The 15,624-nt window shown below is 41.3% G+C and overlaps 3 protein-coding genes across 6 annotated transcripts; 1 reads left to right on the forward strand and 2 right to left on the reverse strand.

Annotated features, from left to right (window-relative positions):
• Positions 1-711: 711 nt before the first annotated feature.
• On the reverse strand, positions 712-5,278 carry LOC102204442 (uncharacterized). The gene is made up of 6 exons (XM_005720273.2): positions 4,860-5,278; positions 4,619-4,733; positions 3,348-3,457; positions 2,118-2,217; positions 1,809-1,930; positions 712-1,697 (listed from the first exon to the last, which is right to left on the reverse strand). Exons 1-6 carry the CDS (start codon positions 4,945-4,947, stop codon positions 1,588-1,590), a joined length of 645 nt encoding a protein of 214 aa, XP_005720330.1. The 5' UTR covers positions 4,948-5,278; the 3' UTR covers positions 712-1,587.
• Positions 5,279-5,476: 198 nt separating this feature from the next.
• On the forward strand, positions 5,477-7,471 carry rpl28 (ribosomal protein L28). Of its 4 annotated transcripts, none has more exons than XM_005720276.1 (5): positions 5,477-5,552; positions 6,026-6,113; positions 6,609-6,732; positions 7,109-7,227; positions 7,333-7,471. In XM_005720276.1, the coding sequence occupies exons 2-5, from the start codon at positions 6,033-6,035 to the stop codon at positions 7,420-7,422; spliced, it is 414 nt and encodes a 137-aa protein (XP_005720333.1). In that variant the 5' UTR covers positions 5,477-5,552; positions 6,026-6,032; the 3' UTR covers positions 7,423-7,471. The 4 variants fall into 4 exon arrangements, with proteins under 4 accessions (XP_005720333.1, XP_005720332.1, XP_005720334.1 ...); XM_005720275.1 differs by having other exon boundaries at positions 5,508-5,583; XM_005720277.1 differs by having other exon boundaries at positions 5,535-5,592.
• A 4,390-nt stretch (positions 7,472-11,861) lies between these two features.
• On the reverse strand, positions 11,862-14,833 carry pdcl (phosducin-like). Its single transcript, XM_005720278.2, has 4 exons — positions 14,699-14,833; positions 13,717-13,904; positions 13,282-13,463; positions 11,862-12,871 (listed from the first exon to the last, which is right to left on the reverse strand). Exons 2-4 carry the CDS (start codon positions 13,889-13,891, stop codon positions 12,308-12,310), a joined length of 921 nt encoding a protein of 306 aa, XP_005720335.1. The 5' UTR covers positions 13,892-13,904; positions 14,699-14,833; the 3' UTR covers positions 11,862-12,307.
• Between the last annotated feature and the right edge of the window lie 791 nt (positions 14,834-15,624).

Genomic DNA, 15,624 nt, shown 5'->3' on the forward strand with positions numbered 1-15,624 from the left:
GATCTACAGCGATGACATCTGAATGTCATTCAGACTGGAGAAGTGTATTCGGACGTTAACAAAGACAGGGAAACTAGTTAGAACTGTACTACCAGAAGGGAACATTGCTGACATCAAGGACCGCTACAAGTACCTTGGAATCCCCCAGGCAAATGGGAATCATATACAGGTGCTAGGAAAGCTGAAACCACCAAGTACCTGCAGAGGGTAAGACAAGTCCTGAGATGTGGCTGACATCCAGATAATCTAACAGCAGCTGGAAAAAGCTGGACTGAAAGACAACACAGGGGCACTAATTGTGGCAGCACAGGTACAAACTCTAAGCACAAGATCCATAGAGAATGGGGTCTACCATACCAGGTGCAGGCTGAGCAAAGATGCCCCTGAGACAGTCCAGCACATAACAGCAGAGTGCAAGATACTGGCAGGCAGAGCATACATAGAAGACATAACCAAGTGTCTGGCATAGTATACAAGAACATCTGTGCCAAGTATAGTCTGGAATTCCTGGGGTTCAAATGGGACACACCCCCTACTGTAGTTCTGAATGACCAAAATAAGATCCTGTGCAATTTCCAGCTACAGACAGGCTAACTGGTGATGGCTGGTGAACTGAATTGAATTCAACCATAGGATTTCTTCTGTGAACTGATTTACTGATAAAACTGCAGTGTTCACAAGTGAACTGAACAAACAAGAACAACAACAAAAGCCGTGATCAGGTTTTATTTTTATAAGCAGTGTACATGCACTGGGTAAATAAAGAGAGTATGAGTGCAGTTGTATATTACATGTACACAGAGTTTTCTATAGTGTGAAGTATGAAGAGGAGGTGAGGTCTGCAAACACACAGAGTGAAGTGAAATTTGGATGTGTTCTTAAAGCAAAATCGAGCTAGTTATTGCACTTTGGCCCACAAATCAACATGAACAAGAGATGCAACAGGGGCAGTGATGCACAACTGAAGAAGGCATGTAATAACATTAATCTTCTGAGAAATATGAACGTCAAAACTTCATGGCAAATCAATAATTAGTCTGAGATAGTTCCGTCTATAAAAGGAGGTAACCAACCAACACCACCATCCATGGAGTCATTCCTCTAAAACAGGTAAAAACAGGAAGTGAAAATCACCGAGTTACACAATTGAGACCTACACTAAGGTTAGAAAAAAAACAAAAAACATAAATAGCAACATTTAGATTAGCATTTATGCTTAGAGACTTACAAATAAATACTATCATCATATTCTAAACATTATCATCAAGCACAACAACTTTGATAGATTATTATTTGCCACACTGGAACGTGTTCAGTCCATTTATCTGAGAACAGCGATCACAGCATCCATGTCAGAAATGGCTAACAATAAGTTGGTTCTGTGCTGAGTGGAAATGCTTTGTGTATTTTCGGCTGGTCCACTAAAACTTTGTCATTGGTCCTCAGAAAAGTCCACGTAAAATAATAAAGGCATACTGTAAAATAGGCAACTTGTATACCCTCCAGATCTCCTTGAAGGACGTATTACTTCAAAGATATTGATTTATTTCTTTGCTTTTGCTGGAGCAAAAAAGAAAAAAGAAAAGCTCAGTTTAAAGTATCCAGTGCTGCTTGTGCTTTCTGAACAGCAATCTGGAGCATTGTGTGGTCACTGAGCAGCTGCTGGAGTGTAGCTGGGTCCATTTCTAGCAGCATACCTACAAGGATGTAGGAGTGTTATCAGTATTTCAACATCATCAACAAGAACTCTCCAGAGAGAAAAAACAAAATACTGATTAATCACAAAAGTATTTACAGGTTAACGTCACCTGTAATATCATTTGCATGGAGTGGATCCATCTCCACCACCAGCGAGAAGAGCTTCTCTCCGAAACTCTCTGTGTCATCCAGCTCTGAGGTGTCGCTCACATCAGTCTCCTCCATATTCTGCCTGAAGTGAAGCGATTATTACAATTTTTCATTAACAATTAATTAGATTTCCACTCCTATCTTATTAAAGCTGCCCTGATACTGATCTGCAAGGCAGGCTACAATTTTAAAAAAAAAAAAAAAAAAAAAAAAAAATCACATTTCTGAACAAGCCCATATGTAAAAATATTCTCCAAAAAACAACATACTCTTTCAGCGTCTTCATGGCGAGGTGCACTTGTTCCTCTAGCAGACTGGGATCTGTAAGAAGCTTTAAGATGGCATCTTTGTGCTGCTCGAGAAGCATTCCTATGGAGGAAAAGTGCATTAAATATCCATTTATCCATGCATTTTCTACCTCTTATCCTGCATGCAGCAGCCCAAGCAGAGAAGCCTAGACCTTTGTCTCCCCCAGCCACCTCCTTTAGCTCCTCCTGGGGGACAGTGAGGCCTTCCCCAAGGCCAGCCAAGAGACATCTTCTCTGCTGTGTGTCATGAGTTGACTCAGGAGGCCTCCTCCCGGTAGGAAATACCTGGAACACCTCACCCAGGAGGCACCCAGGGGGACTGCCACCTTAATGTAGTAGCTAAGCACACTGATCTGGGGTGAGGGGCCAGACATAGAGAAATTCACATGACCCCTAAACAAGATTGAGGAATCAAGGGACAAGTTTATCCTGCCCAGGATGTGGTTGCTGCTTCCAGCCCTGCAGCCAGGACTGTGGACAGATCTTGAGAGTGACTGCGTGGTCACCAGGCCGCACCGCATGGGGCACGGCCGGGCACTGAAGAGGTGACACAGGCCCACCCTCCTATAGGGTCACCATCCCACTGGAGATATCGTATAACACTGGGTGCTATGTGTGTCGGGCACCAACCAGAGACGCCCCCTCCGGTCTGATCCCCAGCTGCTGAGGCCGACTATCAGAATTAAATGTTGATGCAGTAAATGTAAATATCCATCCACTAAAATAGAACAAAACTATGTTGAAATACCAGCTCTTTCAGATTAACATTGGTTTATTTATTGGCACAAAAATATACAGCTGAGAATGTTTTTCAGGAATTAACAACATAATTTGATCATATGTTTAAAATGAGGGGGGAAAATGAATTACTATCTTCTTATGAAGATTAGCAAGAATATAAGTTTCCACTCATTCCCTTCTTTAGTAAAAGAATCATTTTAAATTTACTTAAAAATATAAAACATGAAACAGAGTGTGTGAGACAGAAAGCAGAACTAAAGAGGCAACGATTTTAAAGGGTTTATTTGAAATAAGCTGAACATGTAGTTTAATTTATATTAGAAGTCACCAAAAAGGTTAGCATACAACTGTTTGACCAAGCCTGCATTAAAATTTACTCATTTGGAGCTTTGTTTCAAGGTGAAATCTCACACACATATTATGGGTTGTTTATTGAGACATTTTACTTGCCTGTGATTTTCTGTGAGTGGCCTGTGTTGTAAACATCCACCAGCTCAAATAGCTGCTCCCCCAGAGAGTCAGAAGACACTGACACATCATCCTCATCCTTACATACCTGACTGTAAAGAAAGACATGAGAATACACTCGCTGAAATGTTTTGACATTCAGATAAATCCCATGTGTGTTACTGTTATTTACTCCAAAGGTAAAGCTCTCCTGTGGCCTATGTAAAAGAAAGAAAGGTCACAATGCCTCTTAGGAGTGCCGGCACATCTTGTTTTGAAACTGTCTTTGTCAGGTCTTGTGATACAGATTTAATTCACCATGTGTTTAGGGCAGGGGTGGGCAATTCCAGGCCTCGAGGGCCGGTGTCCTGCAGGTTTTAGATCTCACCTTGGGTCAACACACCTGAATCAAATGATTAGTTCATTACCAGGCCTCTGGAGAACTTCAGGACATGTTGAGGAGCTAATTTAGCCATTTAAATCAGCTGTGTTAGGTTCAAAAAACCTAAAACCTGCAGGGACAGTGGCCCTCGAGGCCTGGAGTTGCCCACCCCTGGTTTAGGGTTTACCATTAACCTAAGCCTTTAGCCAAGGCCTGTAGAGGTGAACTGCCATTTTTGCTTGTGGTGTCTCTTTTCTTTGGATGCTGGTAATTTTCTATTTAAGTTTTTTTGTGTTATTCTGGCCTTTGTCCCCCTTGAAAAGTCCAGCCTTGTCATCTCCTCTTATTCTTCACCTGGGATCATTTTACTCCCATTTGGACCTTTGACTCATAACAATGTCATGTTTAAAAATCTGACACATACACAAAATGGACAAAAAACTGGGCTGACCAGAAGCCACATTACACCTACAGGAGCAGCTCAGCCATGGAAACTCATACCAGAAAGCTCCTGTTGCACAGGTTTTATGCTGATGTTAATGTGAAAGGAGGTTTGGGGTTCTGCAGAGCATTGGCACTTTTTATGCCCTGTTTGCATTACCGCTCAATGTTGTGGCTTGTAATTACTTCCGCTTTGCAATAACACTATTTACAGTCGATCTAGAGAGGGAAAAATATTACAAACTGACCTTTAGCAATAGCGACATACTATTACAGCACCACAATCAACTTCAGTGATCCCTTTAGAATGACCCATTCTTTCACAAAAGTTTCTAAAGGTGACTGAATGGCAGTACTCAGTACTTTTGTCCATGTAGTGTAACTTACAAATTACTTTATTTGCTTTGTCTTTTTAAAGATAACCCTCTAAAACTACTAGCCATTTCTGTACCTGGGTTCCTGTGCCACCTGCAGGGCTCTCAGGGCTTTCTCCACAGCTGCGGTCAGCATGGCATCATCCTGCAACATCTGAGTCAACACAGGACCTGGCAGCTCCAGTAACATGCCTGTAACACAGAGCAAGCTAGACTTCAGGGCCAAGTTACAGCTTCACTTGCAAGTATTAAAACAAAACGACAAAAACATATATATAATGTCATTAAACAAAAAATGAGGTACGCAGGTCCCCTAACCTGTGAGTTTTCCAGCATCCTCTTTGTGTTTGGAGGAAATCAGAGAGTACAGCTGCTCCCCAAGTGTCTCCAGATCTTCTTCTTCCATGTTTGACTCTTCATCACAAGACCCTGACTTTACCTGCCATGCTAGAGCAGGCCGTGACTTTTAACTTATCAGGTTTTGACCTCAGATACATTTCTTGTTCACATCTTTCAATCACAGCAGCATAACGAAAACATCCACGAAATAAATCAAAATCGGCGTCCAGAAGTTGCGATTTGGTCTACAATCGCTCTCTTATTCGCCCTGCCTTTGCTCCTCGTTTGCTCGAGTTTGGAGCTAACATAACACTAATCGGTTTGGCGTTAAAAACAGCTGATTATTATGTGTAAAACTTCAGACGGCTGCCTGTAAACACCAGGCGCACATTAATGACGTGAACATACTTACCACGCTGAACGTATTCCTCCGCTCTCTCTATAAATAACTAGTACTAAACAAAATTACATTCAGTATTCAATACAGCATCAAATGAGTTAATAAAATGTACATATATATATTAATTATTAGCTATATGTCATATAATTCAGTAAAATATGGCTTTTGTCCCAAAATGCAATTTAAAAAGGTAGATGGGTGTGCGTAAGAATCTCAGCGAGAGGTTCCGTAAAGCGGTTTCCGCTCTCTCCGGTCCTTTCCTCCGCTAAAAGGTAACGTGGTCGCTTCGGTGGCTAAAAGCTGGTGATTAAAGTACATTTGTTTTCTTTCCCTAGTTGTTTTTGTGTTAATAAATGTAGGTATTATTCTTATGTTTGTTGTTATACACCTTGTGCGACAATAAATGTCCCTGTTGTATGTAGAAATGGACAGATTAATCTTGTAAGCACCTCGCTCTGGTTAGGCCTCATCGTGCTCCTTCGGTTCCCCGGCCTGAACAGTGGCGCTAATGCTAGCAACCGCAGCTCTCTGTGTTTTCTGTACAGTCCTAACAGAATAGTAAAGTCTACGGTTCGCGATATTAGATGTTTGCCGTCTCATCGTTTCCCGTGTTAGTCCGTTCAAGTTGTGACGCTAAGCTAACACGTTTAGCTAATGTCAGAAAATACAGGCAAACATGTTAGACGCCTGTCAGGGTTTTTCGTCTTCCAGATTTTCAAGAAAAATTTTTCCCTCTTATACACAGGTTCACCATGTCGTCCCATTTGCAGTGGATGGTCATCAGGAACTGCTCCAGCTTCCTCATCAAGAGGAACGGACAGACCTACAGCACTGTGAGTACAAAACCTGCTCTGAAGAACCTGACCAAACGTGCGATTACGCACCCAGAAAGTTTGCTTTAGTACTGAAGCTGGGTTTGAGCAGTGATGTACAGTGTGGTATGGTAGGGACACAAATAACTTAGACTTGAAACACGGATCCCAGGCTTTGTACATTACCTTAACATACTAACAAAACCTGCTGTTAGTGTTTGAGAATTGCATATTAGCTGAGCTGACAGGATATGCCACATAGGCTTGGACTGTATCTGTGTTTGTGACATAATTCTGGCTAAAGATGTGAGATTATTTGAAGGTGGCACTGGAAATGCTAGTTGGCTTGCATCCGTAAATATTTATATTGTTGAAGATCAAATTGTTGAGATTTTTAAATGTCCTGGTAATGTTTATTAAAATATACCGCATTACCTCCCTAGCCTAACAGCAGGATCAGGCAAGATAATTAAATAAATGCATGCCAGTGATCTGAATGTCTTTGTTTTGTGACAGGAGCCCAACAACCTGAAGGCCAGGAACTCTTTCCGCTTCAATGGGTTGGTGCACAAGAAGACTGTAGGTGTGCAGCCTGCAGCCGACGGCAAGGGTGTCGTCGTAGTGCTGAAGAAGCGTGCAGGTAAATGAGTAATGCTGGTTCATTAACGTTTGAGTAATAGTATTGTCCAGACTCAGACTGGACAAACGATCCTCTCTTCAGTAACTTTAAGGAATATTTGAACACAAATATTTCAAATGCTCCTTATGCATCAGGTAGCAGCAACGTTTATGTCATCTATGGATGCCTAATGAATTTCCATTAATGGGAGGAGGGGAAGGAAGTTGTTAAAATTTACAACTAGATACACTATTTTGTGTTGTACAGTGACATATGACAAGGATGACAACTGCAGAAGTATTAGATTCTGCATATTGTGTATATCACAGTATACAAAAATGTGGGTTTCTTCTTGGAAAATCCATATTTTTGCTCATTTTGTTCTCTTGATGCACAGGCCAGAACAAACCTGCCAACTCCTACGTCAAGGTCACCATCAACAAGAATTCCCGTGCCACCCTCAACAGCTTGAGGCACATCATTTGCAAGAACAAATACAGGAAGGACCTGCGTATGGTGAGCTTAATCTGTGGTTTTGGGGAGGCTGAAACTTTAAATAGCTGGCATTTTTGTTTGTGTCAAAGTTTAAGAACAACATTTAAGTCTCATTTGTTTCCCCAGGCTGCCCTGCGTCGTGCCAGCGCTATCCTGAAGAGCCAGAAGCCTGTTGTGGTCAAAAAGAAGCGCACCAGGGCTGCCAAGACCGCATAAACTCATTCACATGATAAATAAATAAAAGGGTTTTTGTTTGGAAAAAACACTACAGTGTCCTGAGTCTTCAATTTTGAGCATGAGCTTCTTTAGATCAGTGATCTGCGCAGGTATCCGATGTGGTTATATTTTTAAAGCAGTGTTTTTGTCTGAGGAATTGATGCACATAAATGGATGTTTTTCTTCCCCACGATAATTTGTTTTTTCTCAAGTGATAATTCACTTCCACGAGTCCGAAAACAGTCCTGATGAGCTGTGTAGATGTATGGAAGCAGAAAAAAAAGTTACATGTTACTTTTGATAGGTGTGCAGTTTCCTTGTGACGGCCATTAGTTTTGTCACAACTACAAATGTGGCAGTAAGTGGAAAATGGGTGAGTAAGACTGATTATCCAAGTTTCTGCCCATACATGACAGGCTTTAGCTTTAGATGCTGCTGCTACTGAGAGTTTACTTAAAAGCTACAATTGTGATTTTTAGATTGAAATTTGTTTCCAGTGTTTTGTATGTTAATGAATAGGGAGTACCTCCTCCCGAACTCCCTCCCCTGATGATCCGTTGTTATAGATCGTATTTGTATTTGAGGACGATCACACTGAAGCAATCTGCTTCTGCTACTGCACTTAGTGATACGGAAACATTGGATTGATTTAAAAGCAGCCCACTGGCAGCTTTCCACCCATGGCTTTGGAAAGAAAGAACCATTGTCACTCCCACCCCTGCCGTGTTTAAGCTGACAATATCTGCACCGACCATTTATTCCTGTCTTCACCTGTGACAAGGATCGCTGGGTTACTGTGAAGATGTGACAGAAGCTTTGTGCTGCAGTCGCTATGAGGACACTAAGGCTTTTGCTGGTAACCCTGACGCTGCTGGTGCTGGAAAGTCAGGGTTTTGAACTGCAGGATACGATCCATGCGCTGATAGAGGAGAACATCCACCTCCATGACCAGCTGGAGAACCTCACCAAGGCCCTCAGAGAGCTCAAACGGATGCTGTGGCTTCACTCAAATGGTACAGAGTCCTCTTTATGTTATCTGTAAATACAGGTGGGCAGGCTGAGCTTGGTTTTGGTTTTTAATAAAAATAACTCAAAACGATGATGGTTAAGATGAAATAAGAAAACGTTCCTTTGAGGAATTTATGTTCTTTAAATTAAAAATCCACAGTACAAGAAAATAATTCAAATGGGAAATAAAATCTTCACGTTTGTGTGTTTAATTCTGATCCTTTTCTTTGTTACAAAAGTCTTTTTCATATCTTTAGTGTCTCCTACTCTATATTTCACTGCACATATTCTTGTATGGTACACAAAAACAACATCTTTGAGCTGAAATGAGAGACAATCGCACAGAAGCTGATTTTGAGACAGTGTATGGGGATGAAATGTTGGCGTCCAAGGTCAAAACGGCTTTTCCCCTTTCATTTACTCTTCATGTTCTGTATGTTTTAATCCTCTCCCGGCTCTTTGTGTTAACTCATGCACTCTCTGCATACACATTAGCACTTCAGGGCTCGATTAGGATGCAGGATGTTATGCATTTTTTTCATATACTCTGTGCTGTTCGCAGAATAAAAGATATTAACAGAGCAATTCTCTGTTTTTGATACAGACCCAGATCATCACCATGAACATCGTGATGAAGATGTCCAGCATCTGTGGGACGAATGGTCAGAACATGGTGTGTATGTCTGCAGCTGGCTGAACTACTCCCGTGACTTCACAGAGCTGTGCTCACTGCATTAGTTTGCATTGATTTCATGTGGACAGCACCAGTGTTGGACAAGTTACTTGAAAAAAGTAATCAGTAACTAATTACTGATTACTTCCCCAAAAAGTAATCCCGTTACTTTACTGATTACTTATTTTCAAAAGTAATTAATTACTTAGTTACTCAGTTACTTTTTAAAAACACAATTTACAACCTGAAGAGGTGATAAAGCGATAGATCTTTCAGCCCAATTCTACTTTTTCTGCATAATCCATCATACAAAATGTAATCAAATGGAAAAGTCTCTTTTTTTTTAACTTGTTTTATCAGTTTTAATCTTTTAACTTTATGCATCAAGCAAAAATTTAATTATATGCAACATTCTCTGAGTTGAATAAATGAGTTTAACATTTAAACCTATTTTCTGCACATTCCAGCACATAAAATAAAAACATTTTTTGTTTACACTCACTCTTTCAAATAGATGCAAGTAAAACACAGCAGAACATAAATAAAGTCAAAGACTCAGTGGTCCTGTTGCTCTATTTTCACCTGTAAAGCAGGACTGCGGTAGGCGGAGGTTTACCCTGGTGCAGGTGTGCAGCGGTCAGTGGAAGGATACGGCAGTGTCGTTGCGCTCTCGGTGCTTGCTTGGAAGTTTAGGGTTTTTTTTCGCTGTAAAAATAAGTTTTCTTCCCACGCACGATGGACGCTAATGTTTTTGTCACTTTTTATGGAATCAAACTCAAAGTAAGGTCAGTACTTCCACGCTTTAAACGCTGCACGCTCATACTCTCTCCCACAATCGATATGTGATCCATTGTTGATCTGCACACAGCTGTTGTCACTAACCGCGCACTCGTTTACGTCACTGTCGTGAGACATTCTCGCAAAAAATCACGGTTTTAGTAACGCAGTAACGCAGCGTTCCTACGGGAAAGTAACGGTAATCTAATTACCGTTTTTGCAATAGTAATCCCTTACCTTACTCGTTACTCAAAAAAAGTAATCAGATTACAGTAACGCGTTACTGCCCATCTCTGGACAGCACAGGTTAATGAGTTGCACTTTGGGATAAACCAGCTGCCTAATGCACACCCCAGCTGACAAAGTGTGACAGAATTTCTCCTTTCCTGGCAGGTATCAGTGCAGAAACCCACCTCCTGCTGGAAAACACCTTTTGTGGGCATGGCCTGCATGGCTCAGCAGCTCCTCTCCACGGACACGGAGCACACCTCATACGCCTGCTGATGCTGCTGCAGCTGCTGCTGATAATGATGAGATGCCTGTAGGCTGCAGCGGTCTGATGTCAGAAAAGTTGAGTCAACTCCTCATGGCCGCTGCAGGCTGTATTGTGCAATTTAATATGGTTGAACAGCGAGTGTCGATGCCACCGCTCTTCCTGTTCAGAGGAATTATTGAGCCGACAAGATTTGAAGAGTTGACCTGTCAATCCTGTGTACAAATCACCTCTGGGGAGGATTCACTGGAGCGAAAAGTTAATGTGGGTGTAGAAAGCAGACTGAGAGCAGGTTAAACACAGGGAGTTGCTTTGCTTTTTAGCCATTTATTGTATTAATGAAATACAATAAATGTTTATAACTAAGCTGAACTCAGAAAGTTGGTTTTTGTAACTCTAAATGGAAATGCTGTGAACTTTACTGAAAAATAAAGCTAACTGCTAATTTTTGTGTTTGCCTGAGTACAGCTGAAGCCACTTTACCTGCTATAAAATGAAACTATAGTTTTTTTTAAATTGGAAAGAATTAAGTAATGACATAGAAATAATTACTGAAATATCAATGAATTTATTTGAAAAGATGTAATAGATTATTTCCAATTTGAAATAGTTAATTACTGAAATGTGTAATTTATTATTTATTTACTTATTTAATTCATTTTGGCACTCTTGGCCCTCCAGTTTCAACAACACTAGTTATCACTCAGGTGTTTTCACCTTAAACACTTCTACCCCAACGCTTTACGTTGTTCACCAGTTCCTGTTTTAAAAACAATAAAATGTTAAAGCAGCCAAAGTCGTTCTTCAGTTGAACCACTTGGCAGTCATCTTGAAACGCCTCCAGGCACTTTTCTTTTAAGCAATATGTAAATATCACCAGCACATTGGTAATTATTATTGCAATCACCCGATTACCTGTTTTAAAAAAAAAATAAAAATAGTTTGTTTACCTCTTTGCAAGTTCTGCTCCATCACAAGCTTGATAGAGGACTTTTAGAATTCATTTAGTTCAGGACACTTTTAGTGCCACCCCTTCTTTTTATATAAGAAAGCACATCGAATTTAAATTCCTCACATAAAACATCCTGAATAATCAGGTCCCATCTTATCTTAAAGACCTCCCATGATGCAATGAGTGTTTCTTCTTCACTCACCTCTAATCGTTAGTTTTTACTAACCTCTGGCCCTCTTCCACAGTGTTTCTTTCATCCCGTCTCCCTCCCCTCACCCACTTGCAGCAGATGGCTGATTCAACCTGAGCCTGGAGGTTTCTTCCTGTTGAAAGGGAGTTTTTCCTTCCCACTGTCACCAAGTGATCGCTGCTCATAACTGCTTGTTGGGGCTTGTCCTTCTAACATTGCAGGGTCTTTACCTTACAATATAAAGGCAGATTTTGGCACTACAAAAGTACAACTGAATTAAACTGAATAATGTTGATGATGCAGTTTAAACTTTACACAGATTCCAGCAAATAAAAAGACAACAAAATACCAAGTCCAAACACTTTACACTTTATTGTCCTGACTATTTGATATGGTGGAGCACATATAAAAGTTAGAAAATTAACTAATAGTTAGTTTGGCCCAAAGGTTTTCTATTCTACACAGTGAAGCACATGAATACACGGCAATGTGGTTTAACACAATAAATAGGTAAAGTTGTCAGCTCAAACAAAACGTAAAACATCTACAGTATTCTGAAACCCTCTGATAATGATATTTACACTCATCAAATAACTCATATTTACTATGGAATGATAGGATGAAATGAACTAAGTTGTGGTGTCTGCACTCACTTTTGGTTCTGCTTTAATGCTGGTTGTGTGTGGCTGCGTGAGTGGTGAGGTGTCAGTCAAGGCTCGCTCTGTTGCTACAGAGGGACCACATCTGTGTACAGTTTTCCCAAGCATATCATACATGTTAGAAGCTATGGCTCTAGTCTATATCAAGGTCAGAGTCCTCGTCGCTCACAGTGCTCTGTATGATTGCTCCGTTGCGAACCATCTTTGGGACGACGGGAGGCTTTTCGGGCAGCAAGCCGTACTCCCGCAGCAGGGCCTCCAGGTCTACGGCAAAGAAGTCTTCCCCGAGCTGATCTGTGAGCCGCACAAAGTTGCCGATCAGGTCCCCGGCTTTGTAAACGAGCAGAGCAGGCAGAGCGCTGTCTCTGAACAGTGCGCTGGTGCTGATGGCTGAGCTGCGCACGCTGCAGAACTTGACCAGCGGGTATTCCTGAGCTAGACACATCAGGCTGCCGCTCATGGCCTCGCAGCCCGGGACGTCCGGCTCGTAGATGTGGATCATGACCAGGGTGCTTTTGTCCTCTTTGTCTAAAGCCTCTAAGAACTCCTCCCCACTGTTTAGCTCGTAGACCTGCTCAAAACGCTTGCCGCGGCACAGCTGGCGCCGCATCTCTTCGATGCGCTGCATGCGGTAATGCTGGAGGAATTCTTCATCATCCTCTTCTTCCTGAAGCATGTTGTACTCCTGCATGGTCATCTGTGAAGCAGACAGGAATGAACACACAAAATCAGACGAGTGTGTGCAACACAATTCACACTTCTTTGTATTCTTTGAATATGAATCTACAGCCAGGAGAGAGTGGACTTAGGACAAAAACTGGAATAAACTAGACCGAGTTTTATTCATTAAAGAAAAAAAGAAAAAGCATCTTGAGCCTATTGAGTATATGATGTATGTTGTTTGTTCCATCCACAAATACAATCAATGGTGCAGAGTCTAGAAAATAGAAGTTTTTTTGTTTTACCATGTTCACGCTGTCCTTTATAATCAGCTCTTTGCCTACATTCACCCCAGGAGGGATGCCACTGATCAGCAACAATAGGTCTGAGCTAAACGAGGGTTTTCAGAGGTCTTTCATGTGTCTTCTGTTAGTCTGATTTACTTACTTTGCCTTGGATTTTTTCCTGAAGTGCCTTCTGTTTCTCTTGGTCCTTTTCCTGGTCGAGGTTAGAGCGGCATGTCATCGACAGCTTCTTGATCAGTCTTTCCATCTCCTTCTTCTGCTCTTGTTTCTGCTCCACCTCAAGCTGCTTGTACTTCCTCCAGTCATTGATCACACCCTTGGGCCCTGACACAGAACAGCCACTGTTACCATAACACACTCTATATTCTTATGACACAGATGAAAGATCGATTAAAGTCAAACACAAGGATGGTTTAAAAATAAGGGAAGCTCCAAGGATTTTTTTTTTAAAAGTTTCTGACATTTTTATTTGTCAAAAATAACCAGATAATTTATTTAGATGTCATTTTGGGCTGCTGCCTTGTGACAAGGGATCAATTTTTTTTCCCTGTGAATGCACTACATCTGTTTGTACAACCTGTGTTCACAGCACTTCCATCTGCGCTGTAGTCTATCTCGGGTTCCGTGACTTCAGCATCCCTAATGGTCTTGTTCTCCCCATCCTCATCATCATTGTCGCTGCCTTCATCCTCACTGCTGCTGTAGTAATACTGCAGCTTCTCTCCCAGGATCTTGTCATCCAGAGTAGTCATGATGACGGCTCGCCTGTGGGAAGCAGTATGAACTAGTTTAATAATGAATAACAAGCACACAATACAACGACTCCGAGATATTAAAGACTTCTAACCTCACTGATAAAAATCTGGATAAATCGGATAAAAAACGCGTTCATTGCTTAATAGTCCAGTATAGTGCTGTATAATCCAGACAGATAAACACAGCTAGGAAAGGCTTATGTACAGAAAGTGGGCCACACACTATACATAGCTTAGAGTAAGTGTGCCAGTTTATTAAACTTAAGCTAAGAGGCATTTTGTGATGCACCGATCCGTATGTAAGAGAGCCGGTGTGTACAGATGGGCAGACGGGGAGAGAGACATTCCTCACACTGCCCTCTTACTTATGACAGCATACACAATATGAGGCATGAATCGGGACTGTGCTGCTTTATTATTGTCCCAGCACAGCAGCTGACAGCGAAGATAACAGCTAACGAGAGTTGATCTGAGAGCCTCTGCCGATGTTGAAACAGATAGCTCAACCATTCACTATTGCTGTTGTTTCAGTACATGTGCCGTACTGAAAAGAAAATGGCGACAATCCAATTAGCTTGTTTATGTAAGAAGGACGCGGGCCGAACAGCTGGTGGGTTGGGTGTTTGTAGAAAGTAAGGTGGTTAGCATTAGCTACGTAGGTTAGCTACTTCTCCTATGCTGACTTCCTGGGAGTCCGCGGCAGCCATTACCCGAGATTGCATTAAAACGAAGCCGACTCCTACATCATATATTGCATTAAAACGACACAATACATCCACTGCTTGTAACCACCCGGCTTCTTACCTCAATTTAATAACCGGCTCGCTGACTGCCCGAGCTTAATCCACTAGTTCAGCCGCCTCAAGCCGCTCTTCCACACAAACGTGATGCCTTCAGGGTTCACTGACGTGTCGTAATAATGATTCGAGGGTAAAGAGAATCGGAATGAAGTCGAAACTGCAGCCAGTTTAAACTGCATCCTGGCTGTTATGTAGACACGCTGAAACTCACCTCTCCGATAATTGTAACGAAACAATTTTACTTTCTATAGCTTTGCAAACAATTGCAGCACGCGAGTATTTAATTTACTTATAAGCTTAAAAATGACGTAATCAAGCAGTAGAAGATCCGAACTGCTTTCTAAATAGTTAGTTATGATACTGTTTCCATCCAAACTAATATGTCAACCCACTGTGGTGACACTGTAATATTTAGTTTTGACTTTATTGTGAGTTTGGACTTTACCGAGGGCGCCTAAAGACAACACATGAGGTGCGGGAAGTTGCTGGAAGATAAACTATGCAACTCCCTATTTCACCACTAGAGGGCAAAAAGAGTGCTGCTATGGCTTCTACAATCAGTGCCAAGCTAAATATTTTGACTTTATCATTCCTTCTTCCTTTTAAATATTTTTCACAAAAGCTGTCTGAAATCAGTGAAAAGATACGGGTTTGCATTCCCATGTTTATATAAACGATTACACAATGCAAATCATCTGAAAAGACTAATAGCAGGTACATACAGACTGTATATGTGGTTTTTCCGGACATATATAATCCCATATGTATGTATGCAGAAGTGCATATAGCAAGAACACATGTTTTAAACTATGAAGCAAGGGCAATTTAGTTATATGTGTATTTTAAACCACGCTGTGCACCCTGGTTATTTAAAAAAAAGAAAAGAAAGAAAGAAAAAAAGAAGACTTGCAGTTACATAGCACTGGGCAG

Source organism: Pundamilia nyererei, unplaced genomic scaffold, assembly GCF_000239375.1.
Source record: "Pundamilia nyererei isolate P.nyererei 1_Seehausen unplaced genomic scaffold, PunNye1.0 scaffold00002, whole genome shotgun sequence".
NCBI classification, from domain to species: domain Eukaryota; kingdom Metazoa; phylum Chordata; class Actinopteri; order Cichliformes; family Cichlidae; genus Pundamilia; species Pundamilia nyererei.

What these genes read in the sequence shown, in the direction of transcription:
- LOC102204442 (XM_005720273.2), bottom strand. Translation starts at nt 4,947, where the DNA reads ATGGAAGAAGAAGATCTGGAGACACTTGGGGAGCAGCTGTACTCTCTG. An exon ending in CCACTCACAGAAAATCACAG is followed by an intron (nt 2,218 to 3,347) that starts GCAAGTAAAATG and finishes TTTCCTCCATAG; the next exon opens with GAATGCTTCTCGAGCAGCAC. An exon ending in GCCATGAAGACGCTGAAAGA is followed by an intron (nt 1,931 to 2,117) that starts GTATGTTGTTTT and finishes GCTTCACTTCAG; the next exon opens with GCAGAATATGGAGGAGACTG.
- rpl28 (XM_005720274.1), top strand. An exon ending in AGTGCTGAAGAAGCGTGCAG is followed by an intron (nt 6,733 to 7,108) that starts GTAAATGAGTAA and finishes CTTGATGCACAG; the next exon opens with GCCAGAACAAACCTGCCAAC. An exon ending in ACAGGAAGGACCTGCGTATG is followed by an intron (nt 7,228 to 7,332) that starts GTGAGCTTAATC and finishes TTGTTTCCCCAG; the next exon opens with GCTGCCCTGCGTCGTGCCAG.
- pdcl (XM_005720278.2), bottom strand. Translation starts at nt 13,891, where the DNA reads ATGACTACTCTGGATGACAAGATCCTGGGAGAGAAGCTGCAGTATTAC. An exon ending in TGGAAGTGCTGTGAACACAG is followed by an intron (nt 13,464 to 13,716) that starts GTTGTACAAACA and finishes GTTCTGTGTCAG; the next exon opens with GGCCCAAGGGTGTGATCAAT. An exon ending in AGGAAAAAATCCAAGGCAAA is followed by an intron (nt 12,872 to 13,281) that starts GTAAGTAAATCA and finishes TCTGCTTCACAG; the next exon opens with ATGACCATGCAGGAGTACAA.